The sequence below is a fragment of the Aulonocara sp. 'chitande type north' Nkhata Bay genome, linkage group LG7 (assembly GCF_057382095.1).
Source record: "Aulonocara sp. 'chitande type north' Nkhata Bay isolate Kocher_YH1m ecotype deep benthic linkage group LG7, A_spYH_male_GT1.1, whole genome shotgun sequence".
Classification (NCBI taxonomy): Eukaryota; Metazoa; Chordata; class Actinopteri; order Cichliformes; family Cichlidae; genus Aulonocara; species Aulonocara sp. 'chitande type north' Nkhata Bay.
The window spans coordinates 69831322-69858441 of NC_141350.1; the positions used below are offsets into that span (position 1 = coordinate 69831322).

Below are 27120 nucleotides of genomic sequence, written 5' to 3' on the forward strand. Positions count from 1 at the left end.
CCCTTAGTTTGGTGTAGACTTGATCAGTCGGAGGGACCATATGTTCTTCTTCGATGTGCCTCCATGACCAATTTAGTGATGAATGCTTTTAGCGGGTTCTTCAGCCACCTAGCAAGAGTGGTTTAAAATGTCCACTCAGAGCAATTACATCACAAATGGTAACAAACCAACGGTACAAACCTGTAAACGACCTGCATAACTGAGAGGAAAAGCAGCACAGTGAGGTAAAAATGTAACGGGGGTACAGTATAAACCTCTGGCAAGTCTCGAGAAAAGTAAGGATCAGCTGGGATTCAGAGGGAGCTTTGCTGAGGTTTATTTACACCGTGAGTCTTTTTGCAGTAACAGTGATGCCTGGTCAGAGTGATCTACCTTTACATGGGTGACATTTCACAGGAAAATGATTGTTTTGTTGGAACTTCTACTTCTGCACGGGACTCGGTGTGTTCGAGGTTTTTCGTTCGCCTGTCTGCCGATGGTTGGATGAATTGGATGCAAAACATGCTTCTACCCTGTGACCTCTGACCCCTTTGAACTGTGCAGGTCTTCCGTGTGATCTTTGCAGCTGAGATGATCATCAAACTTGTCGCACTGGGCCTGCATGGATACTTCCAGGTCAGATTTGTAGTTTCTTCTCAACAGTTCAGCGATCTGCCATTTTCAAAGAAACATTTGTGATTGTTTGTTGTCGTGGTTACAGGTGCGCTGGCATATCTTCGACTTTATCCTCGTCATCATTTCTCTGGTGCAGCTGGGACTGGCTGACGTTGAGGGTCTATCTTTGCTGCACAGTTTTCTTCCGGTTAGTATAACATCACCATCACTGTCATCATCATCATCTGTTCTCACGTATCTTTCTGTTTGTCCAGTTTCGAGTGTTTCGGCTGGCCCGTTGGTGGCCGATGCTCCACATGTTTTTGAAGATCGTCTGGGCCTCAGTGGGGAACCTGACTCTGGTTCTCTTCATCACGGTCTTCATGTTCTCTGTGGCGGGCGTGCAGCTGTTCCAGTCGGACTACAAAGCTAACGTCTGTCGCATTTCTCTTGACTGCCAGCTTCCTCGTTGGCATATGGAAGACTTTTTCCACACCTTCATGCTTGTCTTCAGGGTCTTGTGTGGACTGTGTTTAGAGTCTTTATGGGATTGCATGGAGGTCTCGAATGATGGCATGTGTGTGACCTTCTTCATGATTGTCCTGATTGTTGGAAAGCTGCTGGTGAGTCTCTTTACACTTAACAACCTAGAATGACCCAGTCCACCTTAGTCCAATCAGAGTTTTTGAATGAGTTCCTGGTCTGTTTGCAGATCCTACATCTGTTCCTGAATTTATTGTTCATCAATGTTCAGCTGGTGGATTCAGAAGACAAAACAACAAACATTCTGCAGAGTACCATGAAACAGACCAGAACCTGGATCCCCAAGAGAATCTGGACTTTGTGGGGGAAGAACTACGCTGACCAAGATCACAAAGGTGGTTTTTGTTTGTATATTTGTCTTTGTAGGTTCTCAGTTATCCAGGTCACAGTAATCCAAGGAGCTTGTTTTGTGCCATTACTTTATTGCTGTTTTGGGGGTCTGCATTATTAACATGGAATGTAGATATAACACTGGCACAGCCACAACGAGGTAACATATTAGTCAAAGTCAAACTTTATTGTCATCTCCGCTAAATGGCAAATGGTAAATGGCCTGTATTTGTATAGCGCATTACTTAGTCCCCTATGGACCAAAAGCACTTTACACTGCATTCAGTCATCCGCCCATTCACACACTGGTGATGGCAAGCTACATTGTAGCCACAGCTGCCCTGGGGCGCACTGACTGCTACAGCCAGTGCAGCATATAAAGACAAGACGACGAGTTACATCAGTGCAAAAAACCCTAATAAATGGATATAAAAGGAGTAGAAAAATAAATATACACTTAAGACTAAGACTTAGTGAAGTCCTGTCTTGAAGCCTGAAACTGGATGTTTACAAACTGGATCTGACTTCGACAGTGAGGGACTCTGCTCACTACTCATTGGTAGTAAAATGTAAAGTGGATTGTAGTCTCGACTTAAATCTTCCCGTCCTTCCTTCTCCTCAACAAGACTTCAAACTAGTGACTGAGACCATAAATTCATCAGTGAGCTGAGTGATGAGGTGAACACGAAGCTCATTTTCTCATATACTTGCAAATGTTCAGGTTACAACCAGAGGAGTCGCCACCTGCTGGACATTAGAGAGACTGCAGGTTTGAGGCAGTGTTGCCTTCATGTTTCAGGTCATCCTCACACATACTCTGTTGTTAGTGGTTTATTTTTTTTCTGTGGATCGTATTTGGATTTCTGTGTCTTTTTTAAGTTTTAGATTTAGAGCTTTTAATTTGAAAATATTTTCATGTTTTCCTCATTTGCAGGTGACACTGAAAAAGACAACAAGGAGGAATATCTGGCCTTAAGCTCTGTGAGCTCAGATCAGCTGACCCTCGATGATAACCACACAAACATGGCCGCCTGGGAGGCCCCCGTCGCTGTGGCTGAGATCGAGTTTAGGACGCCTGAAAATGCAGAAGAAAAGGAGACGCAGCATGTAAAGCAGATTCTACTATTTTTGATCCTAGAGCAGAATTTCATGTTAAAAGTAAATACTGATGTGTGACGCAGCTTCGGCCTCGAGTATGAACAGCAGATAAACATGTTTGTGTCGCCACGGGGCGACCGTGGCTCAGGGGGTTGGGAATCGCATCTGTAACCGGAAGGTCGCCGGTTCGATCCCTGGGCTCTCTGTCCTGGTCGTTGTGTCCTTGGGCAAGACACTTTACCCTACTTACCTACTGGTGTTGGCCAGAGGGGCCGATGGCGCGATATGGCAGCCTCGCTTCTGTCAGTCTGCCCCAGGACAGCTGTGGCTACACCTGTAGCTGCCTCCACCAGTGTGTGAATGTGAGAGTGAATGAATAGTGGTATTGTAAAGCGCTTTGGGTGCCTTGAAAAGTGCTATATAAATCCAATCCATTATTATTATTTATTATTACACAGTACTATTTTCCTCACTGTGATCACTGTGCATGAAGAACATCTCTCCACCCTCGATGTGACCGCAGCATCATCAGAGCTTCAGCATAACTGCAGTTGTCTTTATGATGAATTGAGTGAAACACAGCGATGAGATGCTTTCACACACACATCCACAGCACACAGGTTTAAGGCAGACGACTGGACCGTGTAAAGTTCAGGTTTTAGTTTGAAATTCATCAGCAGCTGCTGATGTTAAAATCACTGCAACAGCTTAAAGAAGGTGATCATCAGACTTTTACAGGACTGAAATCAGCCATCCTGAATTCACAGACACAGTAAAGACCCGAGACATAAACCGCGTGAGCTTTCAGAGTGTGAACACTTAGTCCGGTGACAGTATTTTAAAGTAACTAGGACATTAAAGTTTATTTATGTTTGTGAACTTCTGTGTCTGCAGTGTGACGTCATGCAGAAACGTAAAGATGAAACTCATCCAGAACCTGAGGACTGCTGCTGCAACAGTATGAGCACACACACACACACACACACTGTTATATCAAATTATTATATGTAAAATAGTTTAAACCTGCAGTGACAAACCTTTGTCTCCCTCTTCTGGCAGTGAGAGTAATTACGTAAATGCTGAGCTTTGGTAAACGTGTTCATGTTTCACCATATTTGGATCACACAGACTCGGATACCTGCTAATTAGTGTTCAGTAACATCCAAATAAAATCCTCAAGTTTCAGTCCCTGAAACTGGACCTCAGACTTCTTGAATGTCTGTTGGTCCAGTCAACCTCACAGCAGCCATATTATTGGTCAGATGATTGTAATAAAAATGATCCAAAAGACTCCAACAGCACAAACACGGTCCAGAGGTCCAGTTCAGGGACTGCAATTGGCAGACAGCTAGCAGCTACACCCGCCTGTGTCACCATCCACCTGTTAGTCAAAGAGGCCCCGCCCCTAATAATGCCAACTTTAAGGCTCAATACAAACCTTCTCTCACTCTCTTACAGTTGTCATGAAAGGGGGAAATTATGGATATGGATTTGGTCTCAGGCTGTAAACATGTTTATTTGTGCTGTAAAGTTTTAACATAGGGACATGTTAAATCTATGGCGACCGGCTCACTGCTGGAGCCTCTGCTAGAGGAACTGCAGCTTTTGGTTCTTCTGTGCATGATTTAGTTTTCAGTGCCTCAGTTTGATGGATGATGTAGACCCAATTTAAAAGTTCAACAAACTGTGACATACAGAGATGATATCAAAGTTCCTTCACTGCAGCTGTTTCCGTTACATCAAGAGAACAGAAGCCAATCAGTCAGCAACGCCTCTGATGTGTTTCAGGCTGTTACATCTGCTGTCCGTTCCTGGAAATAGACACATCCCAGGGTACCGGCAGGGTCTGGTCTAACTTCAGGAGAGCCTGCCTCTGCATCGTGCAACACAAATTCTTTGAGGGCTTCATCGTCTTCATCATCCTGCTGAGCTGTGCAGCTCTGGTAAACAGACATTGTCAATACATATTTGACAATATACATCATGAATTCATGTCACATTCAAACCCTGGACTCACTTGGACATGTTTTATCTTCCTGGCTTAACTCCACACTGAAACCACTAAGCTAAACATATGGCACTGATAGCGACCTGCATGAACCCACAGACAGTTGATTTGGTCTTTGAAATCACTTTTGGATCAGTGTCTTGATGCATGCTCAATCATCCAGGTAAGTAAATCCCAAAGGTTGAATCTGTACACCTGGTCGTAACGTTTTCAGGAGAAACTTTCATCATCAGGGGACGTCTTCAGTCTCAGCTGACTGCAGGTCTCCAACCATATAAACAGGACATTTGGACACTGACTGAAACTAGCACCACTGAAGGAACAATGGGCTGGGAGGTCAGTTCCTTCATCGTTAATATGCAAATTCTTTTGACCATTTGATCAAAGACGATTGATCAATAACCATGAGTCCCATTCACAGAGAGTTGGGGAATGGCTGCAATCACAGCATTGTAAGATGGTGACAGATGTACCCTTAGGCCCCTCCTCCATTCAGAGATGGTCCTTCCCTTTTCACGTAAATGGCCTCCTTGACTCCGCCTTCAAACCAGCGTTCCTCCCTGTCCAGGATGTTACATCCTCATCATTGAAAGAGTGTCCACTGGCCTGTAGGTGTGAATAGACTGCAGAGTCCTGGCCTGACGAGGTGGCTTTTCTGTGTTGTGTCATCTGCTTGTGCAATCTACTGTTTATAAGGTTGGAAACCTGCAGTCCGCTGAGACTGAAGAAGTCACCTGATGATGATGAAACGTTTCTCCCACTGAAAACGTTCAGATGAACTGAATCAACCTTTTTGGGTTTTGGAGCTGTTGGGGTGGTTTCCTGTTCATGGGTAGAAAAGTTATGTCTTATTATTGCAGAGGTGCTGCTCTGAAAGACACAAAACATCCCCTCACTAAAGCGCCAGAGTTGCAGATGATCACAGTCTACAATATTAGAGAGAGGATCACAACAATCAGATGACAAGAGCAGCCCTTGGTGACAGTGGGAAGGAAGAATCCCTTTTTTTAACAGAAAGAGACCTCCATCTGAACCAGAATCAGGGAGGAGCAGCCATCTCCTGGATGTGTCGGAGGGTGGTGGGAAAAAACACAGACAGAAAAGAAGAGCTCATGAAGAACAAACAGGACAGCAGGTCGTCTGTTAAACCAGAAGGTCACACTGCTAGAATGACAGTGGTTGTCCTTAGATCGTCTCATATGCTGCTTGTTGTGAGTAAACAGGCGTGTGTTTGTGAACAGGTTTTTGAGGACATCTACCTGGGGCATCGTCCAGTCTTGCAGAGAGTTTTGAAGATGGCAGACCTGGTGTTCACCTTCGTGTTTCTGGTGGAGATGCTACTGAAGTGGATCGCTTTTGGATTCAAGAAATACTTCACAAGCTTCTGGTGCTGGCTCGACTTCCTCATCCTAGATGTAAGAGCACAATCGGCAGCACCGATTATTGGCAGTATTTTACAAAGCCAGTCACGGAGGGACCACAAGCCAGTGTTGTCCTAGTGCTGGTCCCAAGCCTGGGTAAATGGGGAGGGTTGTATCAGTAAGAGTATTCTGGCTAAATCTTGGAATGAACGAAAAATGATGTGGGGCATTTAACCATGTGTGGAGCTGGGGATCATAGACCCACCTCAGCATTGGTGATGGCACCGAAGCTAAAGGACGGGCTGTTCATGTCTGAGATGTGGGCGGCGTTGACAGGATGTCAGTATTTGACGTTGTAGTAAAGAAATGGGGTTGTTTCAGTTTGAACAGATAAACTAACAGCACACAGTCAGGCTGGGTAAGATGAACCTGCTGCTTCACTGCTCTCCTGTACAATGAGGTCAGTTCAATTTAATCGAGTTCAATTCAATGTTATTTATATAGCACCAAATCACAACAACAGTTGCCTCAAGGTGCTTTACACTACAGGGCTCTAGACTAACTTTTTGACATGGGCGCACCGGTACGCCTAACTTTAAAAATTTAGGCGTACCGGCACAAAAGTTAGGCGCACTCAAATTTTTCAACCGCATCGCTTAACACCGCAGTTTTACATGTGCACTTTCTTTGGGGGGGGAAGTCCATACAGACAATATTAATTTCTAAATTATTAACTAACAAACTTGTGCTTAAAGTGCTTTGTCAATATTGTAGAAAATGTTAAAAACTTAATCATCATCTTGGCCTCCTCTGACGACCTGTTTGCTGCTGTCTGCTGCTGAAAGGCCGTGGGGAGAGGGGACACTTGGGCAGTGCATTTACTGCAGCATATAATGTGCTTTTTCAGCATTCAAATATTGATGGCACCGTGTCAGAGCACTGGCTATGAATTTCAGACAGATCAGGCCTTAACTTAACAAAAAAGTTATCAATAGTTCTTTTCATCTTTTCTTATTACCCACAGCTACAGTACATCCACTTCTCTCAGGCCTAGGCTGCTCACTAGGGCTGAGTATCATCACTGATTTCTATAATCCATTCAATTCCGGTTCTCAAAGTCCTGATTTGATTCAATTTAGCCTCAGACAGTCAGAAATATTATAATTCTGATCATTTATCAGTACTGATACACATGAGACTTCATCAGAATTGTGAAAATCACAGCAGATGCCTTTGTGTGAAAGTAACTGAGAATAAAACACAGGAAAACATGAAGGAGATTTTCCTGGTCTGGCTTTTTATAGCAGATAACCTTAAAAATATTCTGCAATTTTGCATAATTTTAAGAAATTTAAATTTCTTCAGTATTGAACAGCAGAAATTAGGCTTTCTTGTCCGAGGTCATTTAAGTGAAAAAAGAAAAAGCGCTGTAAACAACGCTAGACTGGTGGGTAATAAGCGAATGAATAATGCAGAAAACAGATTTGAGACGGGAAACTGTTCCTGAAGTACAGAGAGAGAGAGAGCTGTGCAGGAAGTGTGATTTTTATCGTGGTGGAAGCAAAACAGCAAAAGTCAGAGGGAATTCATGACGACATTGATCAAATGTGAAGCGCAGTTTGCTGCTTCTTTTGCTGCAGGCTCGGTGAATTTTGGTTGGAGAGAGACAAAACCTGCAGCTCAGAATCAGCGCAAAAAGACGTAAACACAGCGCGGACCCGAAGAATCGCTAAGCTCCGACAGCGTGTCCGTGTTCAGGCCGTCGGGTGAGAAAGCCGAGAAAGACGAAGCTGATTCTGATGTGTTGGGTCCGCTCCGTGTTTAGGTCTTTGTGTGGAATCCGTTAATGAATTGATATCGCTTTATTCAAGCTACTCACCTCTCTCTTCCACCTGCACTTTCAACTGGACCACGGCCAATCAGAGAGGTCCCGCCCCTGACTATCTCTGATTGGTTTAGTCCACGATAGGGGCATAATGTGTGTCTGTTGTTGACCACACGGAGAGTTACAGAGATTTTTTTTTTGTTACCGGAACAGTTGGTCGCACCTGTGCGACCAAATATTTATTTTTAGTCGCACCACTGAAAAATTTGGTCGCATTTGCGACCAAATTGGTCGCACTCTAGAGCCCTGCACTATAAGGTCAAGACCCTACAGTAATGTTAAGGAAACCGAAAAAACCCAACAATAATATGACCCCCTATGAGCAAGCGCTTTGGCAACAGTGGGAAGGAAAGACTCTTTTAACAGGAAGAAACCTCAAGCAGAACCAGGCTCAGGGAGGGGCGGGGCCATCTGAGGCGGGGCCTGATGATTTAAGACCTTATTGGTTTAAGAGTATGTGAGGTGCAGGATTTTGAATTCTGGATTTAACAGGAAGCCAAAACAGGAGAAATATGCTCTCTCTTTCTAGTCCCTGTCAGGACTCTTGCTGCAGCATTTTGGATCAGCTGAAGGCTTTTCAGGGAGTTTTTTGGACATCCTGATAATAATGAATTACAGTCGTCCAGCCTGGAAGTAATAAATGCATGAACTAGTTTTTCAGCGTCACTCTGAGACAGGATATTTCTAATTTTAGAGATGTTGCACAAATGGAAGAACGCAGTCTTACATATTTGTTTAATATGTGCTTTGAAGGACATGTCCTGGTCAAAAATGACTCCAAGGTTCCTCACAGTGTTACTGGAGGCCAAGGTAATGCCATCCAGAGTAAGAATCTGGTTAGATACCATATTTCTAAGCTTTTCAGGGCCGAGTACAATAACCTCAGTTTGATCTGAATGAAGAAGCAGAAAGTTAGCGGCCATCCAGGTCTTTATGTCTTTAAGACATTCCTGCAGTTTAACTCATTGGTGTGTGTTATCTGGCTTCATGGACAGATAGAGCTGGGTGTCATCAGCATAGCAGTGTAAATGTATGCTATGTCTTCTAATGATGCTGCCTAAGGGAAGCATGTATAATGTAAACAGAATTGGTCCTAGCACTGAACCCTGTGGAACTCCATAATTAACCTCAGTGTGTGAAGAGGACTCTCCATTTACATGCACAAACTGGAGTCTATTAGATAGATATGATACAAACCACTGCAGTGCAGTACCTGTAATACCTACAGCATGTTCTAATCGCTCTAATAGGATATTATGGTCGACAGTATCGAACGCTGCACTGAGGTCTAGCAGGACAAGCACAGAGATGAGTCCACTGTCAGAGGCCATAAGAAGATCATTTGTAACCTTCACTAAAGCTGTTTCTGTGCTGTGAACTCTATGAGAAGTAAGCAAAGTTTATTTATTAAGTTTATTTATTTATTAAGCACTTTTCACAGAGTCGCTGTACACAAAAGGGTCAAATAAATCTGAACATTAAGTGCTAAAATATTCAATAAAAATATTTGATAAAATAAAATAAAATAAACAGGTAGTTTTAAAATAAATAAATAAACCTATAATCATTCCAATAAAACTTCTGAAGCCTGTTTAAACAAAGATTTTAGTCCACAGAGTCCACTAAGTGTAGTTGTGGTGGTAGACTGTTCTACAGCCTTGGTGCCACAGACTGAAAGCCTCTGTGCCCCCTCGTCTTTAGTCATTTACAGGGAACAACCAAAAAATCCAGAGTCTGTGAATGAAGAAAGAAAGCAATGATTTGTCCAAGCTGGAAAACAGGTTATTACAATAGTCTAAAAATAACTTAGAAATGTTACTTAAATGAAATGAACAGCGATATGATGAAGATTTTATATGCAAGTCGAAGCCAGAGAAGAATCCAATATTACACCCCGTACATGGCTCAACTCCTTGAACAGTCCACCATATACAAGCACAGGTGAGCCCATAAATGGCAGGAAGTAAACATTCATTACTAAATAAGGAAACCAGAATCTTACATGCAAGCGCGCCCGCAGTTAAACACTATAGCTAATAGCATCCCCCACCATGCTAGATCTAGGGGAGGAAAAATATCTGCACGCAGTTCAAGAAAAGGTTTACAGTTTTAAACACAACAATGACAACTTTGATCATAATGACTTCAACAGATACAATGGTTTGTTCTAACAGAGACAGTCCTGTCAGATAAGTAAGAAGAAAACCAGTCTAAGGCAGAGCCACATACACCAGCCTGAACCTCAAGCTTGTCAGGCAGAATGTTATGGTAAATGGTATGAAAGGCTGCACTAACACTGGACAGAATGATAGCAGAACAGTCCCCTGCATCAGAAACCATTCAAAGATCACTACAGATTCATTATACAAAAGACAGAGTAAAGACCTGATTTCCTACAGTTGAAACCTGACTGAAACTCTTCCAATAAGCCATTCCTCTGCAGATGATCTGTTAGCTGTTGACAACTACTGTTTCAAGAATCGATAACATGAAGGCTGGGGATTGGCCTATAATTAGCTAAGACAGCTGGGACAAGGGGTTGGTTTTAAGTAATGTTTAACAACTGCCATCTCGAAGGCCTGTGGCTTGTAGCCGATTATTAGAGACAGGTGGATCACATTGTCACCGCTGTGCTGTCTTCTAGGTGTCTCTGTTCTCCCTGATGGGCAACATGCTTGGATACACCAGCCGGCCTCTGAGAGCTCTGAGGACTCTGAGGGTCCCGTCTCGCTTCAAGGGCATGAGGGTGAGGCAGGCACTCATACAGATACAGACATTGCCGAGCAGGATGTAGGTGTACTCTTCTGCTAGAGAAAGAAGATCAAATATTTATAAAATTCTTTGCTTGTTAAATGATTTGTAGAGTTCGTGTGACTTTCTCTTTTGCTCTACTCATCATTGTGCTCCCTTTTTAGGAGATTTGAGTCCTTAGGGTGTGTCTGTTATTTCCCATAGACACTGAAGGTTTGTCCTATCCATCATCATTCTCCTTATTTGCAGGGTATCTGTCCCTAACAGTTTCTTCGATTTCACCCAACTCAGGGAGCGTTCATCAAACAATCTTTGTTTTCTTATTTCTCGGTTGTCCATCCTACAGACGTGGCCCAGGTATTTTAATCGCTGGTGTAAGCAGAAGGACTTTATCACTTTTGTCTCAGTAATGCGTGCAGGTCTGCATTTGTGAGTTTTAATCGCCAACCCGTTATTCAGCCTCCCAAATCTGTATGACCACACAAAAAGAACACACTGTCCTTTGATGTTCAGAGGAAAGTTTTCCCATACTTGAGGAGGTTACTCCACAGACTGGCGGCTGTGCTCCATTTGGTCAGCCAGGCACAAGACTGGGTTCCCCAGGGTGTAGCTGTCCTAATGACGGAGGTGTGAGAGGCGACTGGTCTTACCAGGACTTATCAATGCCTTGTAACCCTAGTATAAAGCCAGTTGCATGTCACACAATTTACACCCCAAGTTGAATGATTGTTTACGTTGTATATCATTTGCTTAGTTTTTGTTTACAGGTTTTCAGGTCTTTCAGTAGCTAATAGTGAACTTTCCTGGCAGAACTAAAGTCCTGTTGGATGGAGAGCCAACGTGGAGGCAGCTTATTAACTGGATGTGAGCTGATTCACAGCAGAGACCTTTTTGTCTCTCTGTCTGTGTGCAGGTGGTGCTGAAGGTGCTTGCCGTGACGCTGCCCTCCATGTTCAGCATGCTGCTGGTGATTCTGGTCATCTGGCTTGTCTTCAGCGTGATAGGAGTGAATCTGTTTGCAGGAAAGTTTTCTTACTGTTACAATGAGACTTCAGAGGAGCTTTTCTCCTTTTACGTGGTGAACAACATGACTGAATGCTTTTCACTGATGGATCAGAATTTCTCTGAGGTCAACTGGAAGACGTGGACGTTTAATTTTGACAATGTGGGGATGGGTTTCCTGTCGCTGCTGATCATGGTCAGTGTGAACACTCTAACTTGTTAGTTAGAATGCATAAAACCATCAACTGTGTGGAAAAAACATAACCAAGCTAACTAAAGTCAGTATCATTTAGTAATAGAGCTTGAATTCATTGTTTTTCTAATGAAACTCTGTGTTGATTGTGGGTCAGGGGACGTCTTCAGGCTGGATGGACATCATGTATGCAGCTGTGGACTCCAGACAAGTCAGTATACACGCTGGATCAGTACTGTTACTGTTGCTGTTATTGCTGGTATATTACTACTGTGTGTGTGTGTTAAAACCACTGTGTGTGTGTGTGTGTAGGTGGAAGACCAGCCGCACTACGAGATCAATGTGTACATGTACCTGTACTTCATCTGTTTCATTATCATCGGCTGCTTCTTTACGCTGAACCTCTTCATTAGAGTCATCATTGATACGATCCACCAGCAGAGACACAAGATAGGTCACACACACACACACACACACAGTTGGGCATCAGTCTGTAGAAGCTCCACAGTGTTGGCTGAATTCGTTCTTCCTGTTTCTGTCAGTTAACTTTGCTCTTGTCTCTCATCTCTACTTCGGAGGGAAACATGTTTTTGTGACGGACCAGCAGCAGAAATATTTGAGCACCATAAAGAAACGATTCTCTGAAAAACGCAACAAAACAGTTCCACAACCTCAGGTCAGTTCAGATATAGTTCTTCAGTCTTTGTCAACTGCTGGCTGATTTTCATTTTCAGCCCAGTCCTTGTACCCGACCACTTTCAGAAGATTACCCAACTCTGACCAATTCAGGCATAAAAGAGGCTCCTAACTCAAGGGATGAACTAATGTTGTGTCCACACATGATGCACAACTCAGGAAACAACCAGTTTCAAGTTGTATCTTTGAGCTCTTTTGCTGAATTTGTGAAAAATGCCAAAGTAATGGGAATCTAAGGAGCTTGGAAAGAGAACCGTTAGTTGTTTGAAGACGTTTCAGCTCTCATCCGAGAAGCTTCTTCAGTTCTAAGGTCAAATGGTGGAGAGTCCCAGATTGAAACCCAGTGGGAGTTTCCCCCCAAAGAGGTACAAAGGACCCCCTGATGATCCTCTGCCTAATCACATGAGCCAAGGTGTGAAAACGGGTGTGGGTCACAATCAGCCAGGGTTTCGGGTGAGCTCATGGAGAAACCCGGCCCCACCCTGTCATGTGATTTCCTGAGGCCAGATGGCCCAGGATGTGAGTGGGTGTTAAGGCGTCTGGGGAGGGATCTCAGAACTGGATTATAGATGGCAGAGAGTTGTAAACTCCAGGTGGACTTACAGTGGGGCAAAAAAGTATTTAGTCAGCCACCGATTGTGCAAGTTCCCCCACCTAAAATGATGACAGAGGTCAGTAATTTGCACCAGAGGTACACTCCAACTGTGAGACAGAATGTGAAAAAAAAAACACGACGAGTTGAGTTTATACCAAAAAGTTCTACTTTGGTTTCATCTGACCACATGACATTCTCCCAATCCTCTGCTGTATCATCCATGTGCTCTCTGGCAAACTTCAGACGGGCCTGGACATGCACTGGCTTCAGCAGCGGAACACGTCTGGCACTGCGGGATTTGATTCCCTGCCGTTGTAGTGTGTTACTGATGGTGACCTTTGTTACTTTGGTCCCAGCTCTCTGCAGGTCATTCACCAGGTCCCCCCGTGTGGTTCTGGGATCTTTGCTCACCGTTCTCATGATCATTTTGACCCCACGGGATGAGATCTTGCGTGGAGCCCCAGATCGAGGGAGATTATCAGTGGTTTTGTATGTCTTCCATTTTCTGATGATTGCTCCCACAGTTGATTTTTTCACACCAAGCTGCTTGCCTATTGTAGATTCACTCTTCCCAGTCTGGTGCAGGTCTACAATACTTTTCCTGGTGTCCTTCGAAAGCTCTTTGGTCTCGGCCATGGCGGAGTTTGGAGTCTGACTGTTTGAGGCTGTGGACAGGTGTCTTTTATACAGATGATGAGTTCAAACAGGTGCCATTCATACAGGTAACGAGTGGGGGACAGAAAAGCTTCTTACAGAAGACGTTACAGGTCTGTGAGAGCCAGAGATTTTCCTTGTTTGAGGTGACCAAATACTTATTTTCCACCCTGATTTACCAATAAATTCTTTACAAATCCTACCATGTGGATTCATGGATTTTTTTTTCACATTCTGTCTCTCACAGTTGAAGTGTACCTCTGGTGCAAATTACTGACCTCTGTCATCATTTTAAGTGGGGGAACTTGCACAATCGGTGGCTGACTAAATACTTTTTTGCCCCACTGTAAATGGCTTCTTTCACTCCTCTTTTAAACATCTGTCCTCTCTGTCCAACATGTGAACATTGGAATCCTCGAAAGAGCGTCCTTTCCCCCGTGTCACCTATTGTAGCCAACTTAACTCTCTTCCTATTGAAAAAACAAAAGTTGTATCCCAGATGGCCGACTTCTAAATGGCCACCATGGTCACCACCATGGTAGACAAACTGGCAGCTCTTACTGTGGTGGCATCTGTCATTTTTTTCAGTGTGGTATGTTGGAGCAGCAGTTTATCGGCAGCTGAGAGGAAGAGGTTGGATAAACTCATCAGGAAGGCCAGCTCTGTTCTGGGATGCACCCTGGACCCAGTGCAGGTGGTGGGAGACAGAAGGACTGTGGCCAAAATAACATCTCTGATGGACAGAGTCTCCCACCCCATGCATGTAGATGTTGCTGCAGAGCTGCTTCAGTGACAGACTGCTGCATCCTCAATGCATGAAGGAGCGTTTCTGCAGGTCCTTCCTCCCTGCAGCTGTCAGACTGTACAATCAGAACTGCTCCCAACAATCATAGGTCTGCGCTGTAACTGCAATAATTTAATCAACCGATTCGCACAGCAACCTGGTTTGCCTCTTAGCTGTAGTTAATTTTATTTAATTTAACACTAGATTTACTAACCCTGCGCAAATTTGCGTAAATCCCCTGAACCTAAAACCTATTAGAATTACTGACTTTTTTATTTTCTGGCGCAAGTCCCAAGGTGTTATTCAAACTGGGGTGAATAAAATGAATAAGGCTGGGCAGCATCACCTCATCCCCCATCACACTGGTGCTCCACAGGGGTGTGTACTGAGCCCTCTCCTGTACTCACTCTACACCTACAACTGCACGGCCACTAACAACTCCAACATCATTGTGAAGTTTGCGGACGACACTACAGTGGTGGGTCTTATCACCAAAGGTGATGAGACGGCCTACAGGGAGGAGGTCAGCGCCTTGACCCACTGGTGTCAAGACAACCATCTCACCCTCAATGTCGCAAAGACAAAGGAGTTGATAGTGGACTTCCGGAGGTGCAGAGAAGTACACACCCCCATCACCATCAACGGCGCTGCTGTGGAGAGAGTGAGCAGCTTCCGGTTCCTTGGGGTACATCTGGCTGAGGATCTTACGTGGTCAGTACACACAAACAAAACAGTGAAGAAGGCGCAGCAGCGCCTCTTCTTTCTCAGGAGACTGAAAAGATTCGGCATGAGCCCCCGCATCCTCAGGACCTTCTATCACTGTGCCATTGAGAGCATCCTCACTGGATGCATCACCACCTGGTATGGCAACAGCACCGCCTACAACTGCAAAGCTCTCCAGCGAGTAGTGCGGTGCTCTGAACGGATAATTGGAGGTGAGCTTCCCTCCCTCCAGGACATCTACAGGAAGCGGTACCCGAGGAAAGCGGGGAGGATCATCAAGGACTCCAGTCACCCCAGCCATAAACTGTTCAGACTACTCCCATCAGGAAGGAGGTTCTGCAGCATCCGGTCCCGTACCAGCAGACTGAGAGACAGCTTCTTCCATCAGGCCATCAGACTGCTGAACACTTCATAGTCACCTCAGCTTCACTTAAGAGAACTTCAACATTATGCACTCCACACTGTATATAAATGCCACTGTTTTGCACATGTCCAACTACCAACCTCTGTATATTTTATATATTTTATTTATTGTTTATTCTATTTAATTTTTAAAATATGTATAGACACACACACACGTAGATATTTATATTTAGTATACACATTCAGTAATGCACATACACTCTTATACTGTACATATATTTATTCATATAATTCTCAGATTTACCCATTCTTATATTTTGCTTGTTCTTATGTTATTGTATTTTAACACAACTCTGTTGCTTGTGAAGCTCGCACACAAGAATTTCACTCGCATGTACTGTACCAGAGTACCTGCACATGTGATGTGACAATAAAAGTGATTTGATTTGAAAGTTCATCTCGCTTCCATCGGCCCAAAGATGTTTCTCAGACCTGTACACGCTCCTTTAGATGTTTTCTGGTAAAATCTATTCTAGCACTTCTTGAGTGTAACCAGTAGTTTGCATCTTGTTGTAAACTCTCTGTATTGATCGTAGACTTTCAAAGAGTTTCACCAACCTCCTCAAGAATCCCCTTGACTCAATTAGATGCTCTGATCCTAAATACAACACCTTGAATCAGTTTCAGGTTTTGTAACTGCTCAAACTTTCATTGAATAATGAGGGAATGGGCTTTACTGTTTGTCACCTTTGAGCCTCTGAAAACGGGGGACTGCATGAAACAACAGTTGATGGAATATTTTTACAAACCTTTAAAACTCACGGTGTGCAGACACTAAAATACGCATCAGAGTCCAGATACTTATGGATATATGTTCATATGTAGCACGTGAAGGCACGTATGGAGGCGTTGCAGTAATAAAGGTAATGAATGTTAGAGCTGTCAGATCAATGACTGTAAGGACGAGTCTCATTTTGTGCAGTAGAGAGAGTCATCAGCTGTCAATCAGACTCTTACACCAGCCTTCATATATTAGCCTGTTGCCTCCTACTGTGGAGGTGAAGAAACAAATTCTGTTTCAGCAGTGATTAAGATAACATTGGATCACAAAGTTTCTCCTGTAAGAGGGTTTTTACTGAAAACTATTTGCAGTGTCAGCAAACCAACTGACTGCCGGAGTGTTTAAAGCTTACGTCTTTGTCTCCAGAATTGCTGCCTGGCTTGGCTGTTTGACCTGGTCACCGCTCTGTACTTTGAGATCTTCATGGTGGTGGTTATCTTCTTCAACATGGTGGTTCTAATGGTGGAGACTGATGATCAGAGTGAGGAGAAGTCACTTGTCCTGAACTGGATCCATCTCATCCTTGTGGCCATCTTCCTTGTTGAGTTTATCCTGAAGATCATTGCACTCAGACAGCATTACTTCAGAAATGTCTTGCACATTGTGGACTTTGTGGTTCTCACTTTGTCCATTATAGGTGAGTCCTACACACAGAAACAATCTTATTTTCTTATCTGATCTCAGTTTGGTTAGTTACTGCAAATGTCTGCGGGCTGTAACAGGAAGTACAATGTTCCCTGTTTTTACTCTAAAGTCAGTCCGTGTCATGGTTTCTGCAGTTTAAAATGTCTTTGCCCTCTTCCTGATTTCCTGATGTTTGTCACACTTACATGTTTCAGATCAAACAATGAAAATATTTGTCAACGATAACACGTGTAAACGCAAACTGAAGTTTCTAAATGAATGTGTTTATTATTAAGGGGAAAAACCCCCAAATCCAAACCTGGCCTGTGTGGAAAACCTCCACTTATGGCATCAAAAGCAGAAGAAAGAGTGTGGTGTGTCTGTGTTATTTCCATTGTTGTCTAAAGCATTGGAGAAGATGGTCCTCTCACAGACGCAGGCCTCCTTGGATGCAAATAATATCAGCGATAAATTCCAGTCTAGCTTTAAACCACGCCATAGCACCAAAACAGCGCTGCTGAGAGTCCTTAATGGCCTTCTTTTATTTGCCGACTCAGAGTGCTCTACGTTCTTAGTTTTATTGGACTTGACCTCTGCCTTTGATATGGTTGACCATAATATCCTCCTATTGAGGCTTGAGCACACAGTAGGCATAATGGGTAATGCCCTGAACTGGTTTAGATCGTATCTGTCGGACAGGTCCTACATACTTACTTGCTCTTCCTCTGTTGCTCCCCTCTACTGTGGTTTGCCCCAGGGATCTGTGTTGGGCCCTATGTTGTTTTCATTGTATATGCTGCCCCTAGGCTCTGTCTTAGAGAAGTATAATATCTCCTGTCACTTTTATGCTGATGATATTCAAATTTACTTTCGGCTCTCTGGTGATGTTTGGTCATCAGTACACTGTCTGCTAGAGTGTTTGAGAGAGGTCAAAGATTGGCTCTCTGATAACTCTCTTATATTGAACAAGAAGAAAACAGAAATCGTGCTGTTCGACAACCATATTTCACAGGGCCAATTTGCTGATACTCTTGGACCCCTTGGCACCTTTCTTTCTGGCACTGTTAACAACTTAGGTGTCCTCTTAAACAGCTAAGTTTGACAAACAAGTATCCTCGGCAATGTTCCCTCTAAGCTGCACGCATGGGCAATTGCGCACTGCTGGCACAGTCTCTGCACACAAAAAAAGAAATCGAACCTGAATTGAAATTAAAATTAAAACTTTAACAATTCTGTTTTGCAGTGTTAGTCAGTGACTGACTGGCTGCTCCCGTATGTGATCAGAACGATGCCACCTTATCCCATAGTCCAGCCAATCACGCGATTCACATTCGTGTATACGCAGCTAATCAATGTCGCTGACTGGCTATGACAGCGTCCTTATGTGCCGACACCGGTGTTTTAGCGAGCAAAGCGGCTGATGTGGAGTGAAGCCACGTTAATGACAACGTGTACAACCATTGGAGATGTGAGCAGGACAGACGGAACAACTGACGGACAAAGTGTGGACTTTATACCAGTTTTTAAATTGTGTTGATCGGCCACGTAAAACCAGAGTTATGATAAAATATCTGCAATGTTTGGTTTTCTTCCTGAATACTGTCGTTGACGGGTTTTATAAGGAAAACGCTCGAAAGCCTGCGAGCAAAAACAACACCCAAAAAACCCCCCACCCTTTCCTATTGGTCAGAAAATATACCATGTCGACCAATCAAAAAGTGATAGAGAGAGAGAGAGAGAGAGAGATTTGTGACGTGTGTTGTCGTGTGTTGTCGTGTGTTGTCGTGTGTTGCGACGTTTAGCTAGTCTGTAGTGTAGTGTACTCATAATACAAGTCAGAGCTTTATAAAAACAAAAAAAGAAAGTTGTGTTTTCAAAACTGGAGTTCAAGTTATTTTTACTTCCAATACTGTAGTGTTAACATGCTACAAAACCAATTTTTTAAAAAACATTTTCAGCTAAGTTTGACAAACAAGTATCCTCGGCAATGTTCCCTCTAAGCTGCACGCATGGGCAATTGCACACCGCTGGCATGGTATCTGCGCACAAAAAAAAAAAAAAATCTAACCTGCACTGAAATTAAATTTAAAACTTTAACAATCCTGTTCTGCAGTGTTAGTCAGTGAGTGACTGGCTGCTCCCGTATGGGATCAGAACGATGCCACCTTATCCCATAGTCCAGCTGATAGGTTTGTAGCTTGAACCTATTCGCTGGAACGCTGAAGACAATATAATTACACAGCAAGCAAGAAACAAGTAGGCAAAGTTCTTCATGTTACTCATGCATGAGGGAGACCTGCCTGGAGCCAAGTGTCGTTCCACCACTTGACCTCCATCAGACTCTCAGCCAGGTTCCCCATAGCACTCCTTTTACTGTGGTTACATGAATATGCATAGGGTCATTAACATATGACATCTTACATAAGTATACATGTAAACAAAGAATACTGTGTGTGTGTGTGTGTGTGTGTGTGTGTGTGTGTGTGTGTGTGTGGTCAGAGTGTGACCCCATAAACGGCTTCCTTAACCTGCTGGTCTGGAAAATCCAACAGTTCATCTAAACAAAAAGCACTTAGACTAGAACAGACGTAGCTACGTTAATCCTACCATAAAACAATAAGAGAAGGTACGACCTCTCTCGTGCTCCCAGGATGTGGGTGTGCATTCTAGTGTGGAATACACACCAAGCCTTTGCAGCCTGTTAAAGATCACACATCCTATCACTACACAATTGATTATACACCTCTAAGCATATATGGTTAAATATTTCTAAGCATAAATGACAATCAACAATACAAAACCTAACACCAGCCAATGATGCGATTCACATTCGTATATATGCAGCCAATCAACGTCGCTGACAGGCTATGACGCGTCCTTATGTGCCGACACCGGTGTTTTAGCAAAGCGGCTGCTGTGGAGTGAAGCCACGTTAATGACTGAAAGAAATCTCCGTCCCGGGTCATCCGTGGATCGGGTTTCCTCCGAGGCGTGGGCACCTATAAGCAGAGTTTTGTCTTTACCCTATAAGATTCAAAATTATTCAAAGTAACACTCAGGTATACCGTTCAGCAGGTTAGTTACGACGTCGGGAGTAGCTTGGGAGAACAAGGAAACACAGACTGCTTCAGGTTGCTTTCCCAAAATCAACTCAAAGGTTTATTCATCAGACAACAGTTTATATAGAGGAAAAAGGTTCATGTGTCAGCAGATTCTCAGTTCAAACCGGTACAGACCAAATAAGGAAGCGTCTTCCTGCCCTCTGAGCAAAGAAGTATCCTTTGTATAGTTTATCAGTTCAGCTACAATTTATGATCATCCCAGCAAAATACACTCCTAGACATAGAATACAGAGTTCTTTCATTAGTGAATTCTGAAACAAACCACCTGGCCTTTAACAAGCCTTTTTGTAAGAGATAAAGAAGGGAGGATGGGAGTAAGGAAGTGGTCTCTGTGGTATTTTCGACCTTGAGGTACCAGCCTGTGATTCTTACACATTAATTCTTGGGTCACAGAGAAAGAGAAAAACAACTAGTAAATGGGCCTTATTGAGTAACAGTTTTCCTGTATAATATCACTATAAAACAATATCCTGTAAATGCTACCATGGTATCAAAATATCACAACAGTTCTCTCCTTTTATCATAAAATGATAACATAGTATAAAGACAGAATGTAATAACATAATCTAAAGACAAATCATAAACGTAAAACAAATCATAAATGTAACTGGTCCTTCGAGCAAGCTTAATGTCAAAAATTCTGAGAGCATATACATGGTATCAGTCAACAGACAATAATCATCAAAAACAAAATAATACATGCTGCAACGGTTACAAAGGCTACAATTAGTTCCTTCCATTTTCCAAACGTGTCCTGCAGCCACTTGTCTAGCCACTGACCGTGACCTGCATTGGCTCTTAGTTCTATCTGCAATGCTTCAAGTCTATTCATAGCTTGTGTGAATGAACCGTTAGGGGCGGTATTATTGGGAATGAAAGTACAGCATACATCTCTAAACATCGCGCAAACACCTCCTTTCTCAGCTAACAGCATATCTAAGGCCATTCTATTTTGCATGGTCATTAAAGAGGTAGCAGACATCTGTTCTTCTAGGGCTTTAAGGGCCGTATTGGTCAGATTGGTATGTCTTTGCTGATGGTAATAAACATAATTGATCCAGGCTACATTTTTGTTTACCTGTATCCACGGTAGTATTGAGGCAAACCCTGCTGATATTTCTCCTTGTGCCTTTAATTCCTTTGGTATCCCGCGTGGAACTCCTATAGCATCTATGTAAACGTTATGTGAGTAAGCGGAGCGTTTTGTACGTCTGCTGGATACAGGCAGATCCGAGGTTTGTTGTATTAGTAGTTCTTGAGCTAAAGTTACTAGACCACAGGTACCGGTCCAATTAACAGGTAAGGCTAATCTGAGAGTATTATTGCACATCCAATAACCGTTAGGGATTGCTCTAGTTAGACACGTGACCATGTGTGATTTAACTAACTCCCCCCAGTCAGTATCATTTAATACACCCTCTGGGGGAACAATGATCGATTCTCCGCTCGAACTTGAACTGTGTGTGTGTTCCTCCAGATATGATAAAACTTCAGCCACAGAGACAGCTAGCCATGTCTCATTACAGCGTGCACCTGGGGAGTCAGAGAAGAATGTATAGTTATCCTTTGTATAATCTATGTGGGTGTCTGGGCCAGTTAACTTTAGTCTGCGCAGACATATCATACTAGTATTAAAATGGAAAGGGATCTGTCCTAGGGGTAGTGAGGGCTTTAACCTATTCTTAGGGCGTTTCATTGGGGCGCAGGTCCCTGCGGTGTCATTAGATAACTTCAATAATTCGCCTAATGGAGTCTCAGGGTTAGTTGGTGTGTGCGTGTGTCTAAGTAGGCAGTCGAGAGGGCTCAGAGTCAACTGTAAAGTGTCTTTAAGGAGAGCATTATCTCCGCCGATTTTCTCTAGTCCCTCAGTGAGGGGGAAACCGGATATGGGGTATCCTACTATAACCTGTTCTGGATTACCCTTTGAACAGACATAACAGTTACTGTTTCCTAAATCACGAGCAGCTGTTCTAGCATTTTCATACCAGGAGTTGACTCCTGCTCTAGGGGGCGCATAAAATGGTTTATTAGGGGCGTCTATGTTGCCATTTACTGATTGTGAGGAGCGTATTAAGTATGTGTCTCGTAAAATAGAGCATGAGGTATTGTCAGCAAAATATGACCTGCAGAAATGTGTACATGGTTGCAGTCTACAATACAAAATAGCAAAGAAAAATCCTAAGGTTAATGCGATAGATGTGATAAATAACCTAAATATATAAGAAAAACAGTTCTTCAGTTGTCTCCTGGCCTGGTCCCAGGTTCGAGAGACATAGAATAAACGTCGTATGATGACAATGGGCATTTCATTTTCTCCATGATCAGGATGGAATGAGTCTATCTTTATCAAGTTAGACATCATGTGGTACTCTCGGCTTTCTGTTCCTACTGGATGTTCGAGTACCTTGTTGTTGTTCAGGTGAAGCATCAAAGAGCTCTCTGAGTCTTGGCTCTTTCAGGCGTTGTGTGTTAATCAGTGATTGCGTGTGTGTAGGTGGATTGGATCCGGGCGCTGGCTCGCCTGAGTCGTCATCTACCTGTGTGTGTTTATTTGTTCTGGTTCCCGGCGCTGGCTCGCCTGAGTCGTCGTCTACTTGATCCGACACCTGAGGTGGTCTGGTTGGGCTGGTCTTAACCCTGCTGGCATGAATCCACTGAGGTTGTCCGTCTGTGAGGATGCTGGTTCTCGTCACTGCAAGTACAGTCTGGGGGCTGGAAAACGCGGCCTCCCCGAGTGTCCTTGGTTTTAGCGACTTCACCAACACCGCGTCTCCATGTCTCCACTGGTGGAACTGTGGAGGGGAGAGGCTGAGAGAGACAAACTTTCTGATAGTTATTATTCAGTGTTTCTACCAGATTGTGAACATAGTCGGACAATGCAGTGTCTATGTCCCCTTCCAATAGCGGTGCCCCTCTGGAGGCTGACCATGGTGTTGGAAATGGTCTTCCCATGATTATTTCAAATGGAGATAATTTGGTTGCTGCGGATGGAGTCATAATGTATGAAATGGAAAATCTGGTTGTGATAAATGCTGATGTTTTGCTTTTGGTCTCCCTACATTAGTTCGTGCACATGTTAGACAGGTTGCTAATATGCTTTTTACTGCATGTAATGTTTTCTCAATTACAAATCTTGATTTTATTGCCCCTATTACCCCTCCCTGTCCGACATGACTCACACCGTGAAAATGTCGGACAAGGACTGGCAGCAGGGAAGATGGGAGGGCAATCAAACCCTCAAAATTTTGTATAGGCCATCTCTGTCATCTAAGGTACAGTCATTATCCTCCCAATAGGTGTAATCAGATGCAGAGGCCTGCTCTTGTATAAATTTTAAATCAACATTTGTTTCTAAATAGTCTGGGAGTGTAACAAGTGGCAGCTGTAGGGGCACAGATAATACTTCCTGTGGAGGTGGGAGCTGTGACGCAGCTGCAGCTTTGGCAGTCACGTCTGCTAGGGCATTACCTGCTGCTTCGTCTGTGTCAGCTGTACTGTGTCCTTTCGTTTTAACGACTGCAATGGCTGATGGTAGCTGTATAGCCTGAAAAAGTCTTTGAACAAAATCAGAATTTAGTAATTGATTTCCCGTCAGCAGATCTAAATCCTCTTTGTCTCCACAATGTGCCAAAGTCATGTACGACGCCAAACGCATAACGGCTGTCCATGTAAATTGTCACATGCTTATCCACATGTAGCTCACAGGCGCGTATTAAAGCCATGAGCTCTGCTTTTTGTGCTGAGTGAAATGGTAATGAGTGAGCCTCTAGTATGATGTCAGGCAATGTCACCACTGAATAGCCACAAAGAAATGAGTTGTCATTCGGCCTTGAACAGGACCCGTCCACATAAACCGTGGCTGAGTCTGGGATAGGTGTTTGCTCTAAATCTGGACGTGATGCTGTGGATTCCTGTATACGCGTCATGCAGTCATGAACGTCAAGCCCGTCTGAGCCATCCTGTCGGTCAGAGGAACACAGCATACGGATCAATAAATGTGCTGGCGAATTGGGTGTGCTGCTCGCCTTTATAGTGAGATTTGGTGTGGAGGTCAGTGTAGCTTCATAACCTGAGCGACGTTGTGCGGTCATATGTTGTGTAGTTATGTTTGCTAGAATGGTCGTGACCTGGTGATTGGTGTGTAGAATAGTGTCATGTGAGAGTGTGAGCTTCTCACAGTCCCTTATCATGATAGAGCAAGCTGCTACTGCCCTCAGGCAGGCCGGCATCCCCTGAACAACCACAGGCAGCACCTTTGAGTGGCGGAGGCCAGCGCTCCCTTTAATGCATTGAAAGAGGCAGTCATTTCTGTGGATCACAGTATTCGAGGAAGCTTGTCTTTTTTACAACAGTCACGCAGAATGTGGTCATGAAAAGAACAGTCTGGTATCCACTGTCTGCAATAGTTCACCATGCCTAGGAAGGACAGCATTTCCTTCTGTGTATTGGGCCGAGGGACGGAGGTCACAGCTTTGACCCTGTCTGCAGTCATGGAACGTTGTCCGTGAGACAGTGTGAATCCCAAACATTGAACAGAAGTCTGACAGTACTGCATTTTCTTTGCCGATGCTTTGTGGCCAGTCTGTTGGAGGTGCTGGAGAAGCATGTGTGTAGCAGTTTGACATAGTTCCTCACTCGGAGCACAGAGGAGGTCATCCACGTACAGCCCTCCGGAGGAGTGAAGCTGTCCAGGGTAGCACGGACCACCATTGAGAAAGCAGCAGGGCTATCTACCATGCCTTGGGGCAAACGAGTCCAAGTGTACTGCTTATTTCTATGTGTGAATGCAAATATCGGCTGTGTGTCTTCATGCACAGGCACTGAGAAAAAAGCGGAACACAGGTCCACCACAGTAAAATGTGTAGCTGTGGATGGAATGGATGTCAATATGCTGGGAACGTCTGGGACGAGAGGTGGCAGAGGCATAATGACTGCATTAATTTGCTTTAAGTCTTGTGTGAAACGCCATACGCCAGGTTTGTTAGGCTTTGGCACAGGATTGACAGGAGTGTTATGTGGAGATACTGTGGGCTTTATTACTCCTGTAGTCAATAAATCTCCTATGATGATGTCTAGGGCTGCGACTTTTTCGGCAGAAATGGGATATTGCTTGACATATACTGGCTTGTTGTGTTTCAGCTGTGCGTGATAAGGTGTACAGTCAATAAATCCTACATCATTCTCACCTTTTGACCATAATGTCATATTCTGGTATTCAGCTGGCAACGTAACTGCAGAAATAGTACAGTGGATAGGGTAGGTTAGATCTATGTGTCGACATGGTGTAGTTATGTCATAACCTATGTCTGAGTTATGTGACAAAACCACTGTTTGACCTTCACTGGTGTGAGCAGTTATCATGTTGTTGAACAGTGTGAGAGAGACAAAAGTGTGGCTCCCAGTCATGGGATTACCTGGTAACGACTGTACACGTGTTTGGCACAGTGTGTGACATGGAGTACCGGACAAAAAGATGTTGAGTTCATTCTCTGCTGAGGCGTCCAGCTGACACAGAGGCTGTTCCTTCTCCATGATGTCGGTGCATAGGGCAGAAAAAACATAAGCTGTTATCAGTGTCAGCAAACATTTCACCCTTTGTGTTAAATGAAATACACAAATTCATTTTTGCTCTGGGTGTCTGCGGCTGCTGGAAAACTGAGCTAAATTTGTTGTTGCCAGTTACCTTGACTGGAAGAGCTCTGCTGCCGCCTAGTGGCAGGAGCTTGTCCTGCATTTTGTGGTTGAGGCGCGCGTGCTCTATTGGAAGCTGCAAATTTGCATTCCCTAAACCAATGTCCTATCTTTCCACAGCGAAAACACACATCTCTACTCTTATCTTTCCGTCCTCTGAAACCTCCCTGCTGTGCTGGGGCAGGTGGTACTCTTGCATACATTAGTTTCTCACTTTCTTCTGGATCTGCAACATCAAAATTCAGCATCATTTTAACATAGACTTTATATTTTATTTTTTTCGGTTTTACAGTTAATTTAGATTTTTTCTCGGACCTGTCTGAGGTCTTTGAATTATTCTGACCCATGTTCAGTGATTTCCAGAGGGGTTTACATGCTTGAAGGATTTATGTTAGTATTTTTGCTGTGGCACAGCTGAGGTTACTTTCAATTTTATTGCTAGCAATTTTATCTTTTATTTTGTTTTTGGTGAGCAACTTCTCACTTAACGAGCAACTTCTCGCAAAACAACAGGCAACTTCCTGTGTCTCTCTGCTTTTAATTTACTTTATTCGGGGACTAAGGAAGATTCGTCAGTGTATCCCATTTATCTGGGCCACTAAGGAAAACTTCGTCAGCATATCCCGTTTCTTTGTGGGTCACTGAGAAAGGTATAATACAGTCCCATATAAATATAAAAGACACGTATTTACCTTCGTCAGCGTATCCCACTTCTGACACCAAATTGAAAGAAATCTCCGTCCCGGGTCATCCGTGGATCGGGTTTCCTCCGAGGCGTGGGCACCTATAAGCAGAGTTTTGTCTTTACCCTATAAGATTCAAAATTATTCAAAGTAACACTCAGGTATACCATTCAGCAGGTTAGTTACGACGTCGGGAGTAGCTTGGGAGAACAAGGAAACACAGACTGCTTCAGGTTGCTTTCCCAAAATCAACTCAAAGGTTTATTCATCAGACAACAGTTTATATAGAGGAAAAAGGTTCATGTGTCAGCAGATTCTCAGTTCAAACCGGTACAGACCAAATAAGGAAGCGTCTTCCTGCCCTCTGAGCAAAGAAGTATCCTTTGTATAGTTTATCAGTTCAGCTACAATTTATGATCATCCCAGCAAAATACACTCCTAGACATAGAATACAGAGTTCTTTCATTAGTGAATTCTGAAACAAACCACCTGGCCTTTAACAAGCCTTTTTGTAAGAGATAAAGAAGGGAGGATGGGAGTAAGGAAGTGGTCTCGTCTCTGTGGTATTTTCGACCTTGA

General features: G+C 43.6%; 1 protein-coding gene across 1 annotated transcript in view; it reads left to right on the top strand.

The window, feature by feature from the left end:
- The window catches only part of LOC147326894 (sodium channel protein type 4 subunit alpha B-like), a 93731-nt gene that overhangs the window by 26241 nt on the left and 40370 nt on the right, over window positions 1–27120 (top strand). Inside the window, exons 14-27 of the mRNA XM_086302300.1 lie at window positions 544–615; window positions 701–802; window positions 870–1217; window positions 1307–1472; window positions 2402–2574; window positions 3460–3523; window positions 4354–4508; window positions 5815–5988; window positions 10464–10565; window positions 11484–11768; window positions 11923–11976; window positions 12078–12215; window positions 12337–12441; window positions 16788–17058. Coding sequence (XP_086158426.1) covers window positions 544–615; window positions 701–802; window positions 870–1217; window positions 1307–1472; window positions 2402–2574; window positions 3460–3523; window positions 4354–4508; window positions 5815–5988; window positions 10464–10565; window positions 11484–11768; window positions 11923–11976; window positions 12078–12215; window positions 12337–12441; window positions 16788–17058 — 2209 coding nt within the window. The remainder of the gene's footprint in view (window positions 1–543; window positions 616–700; window positions 803–869; window positions 1218–1306; window positions 1473–2401; window positions 2575–3459; window positions 3524–4353; window positions 4509–5814; window positions 5989–10463; window positions 10566–11483; window positions 11769–11922; window positions 11977–12077; window positions 12216–12336; window positions 12442–16787; window positions 17059–27120) is intronic.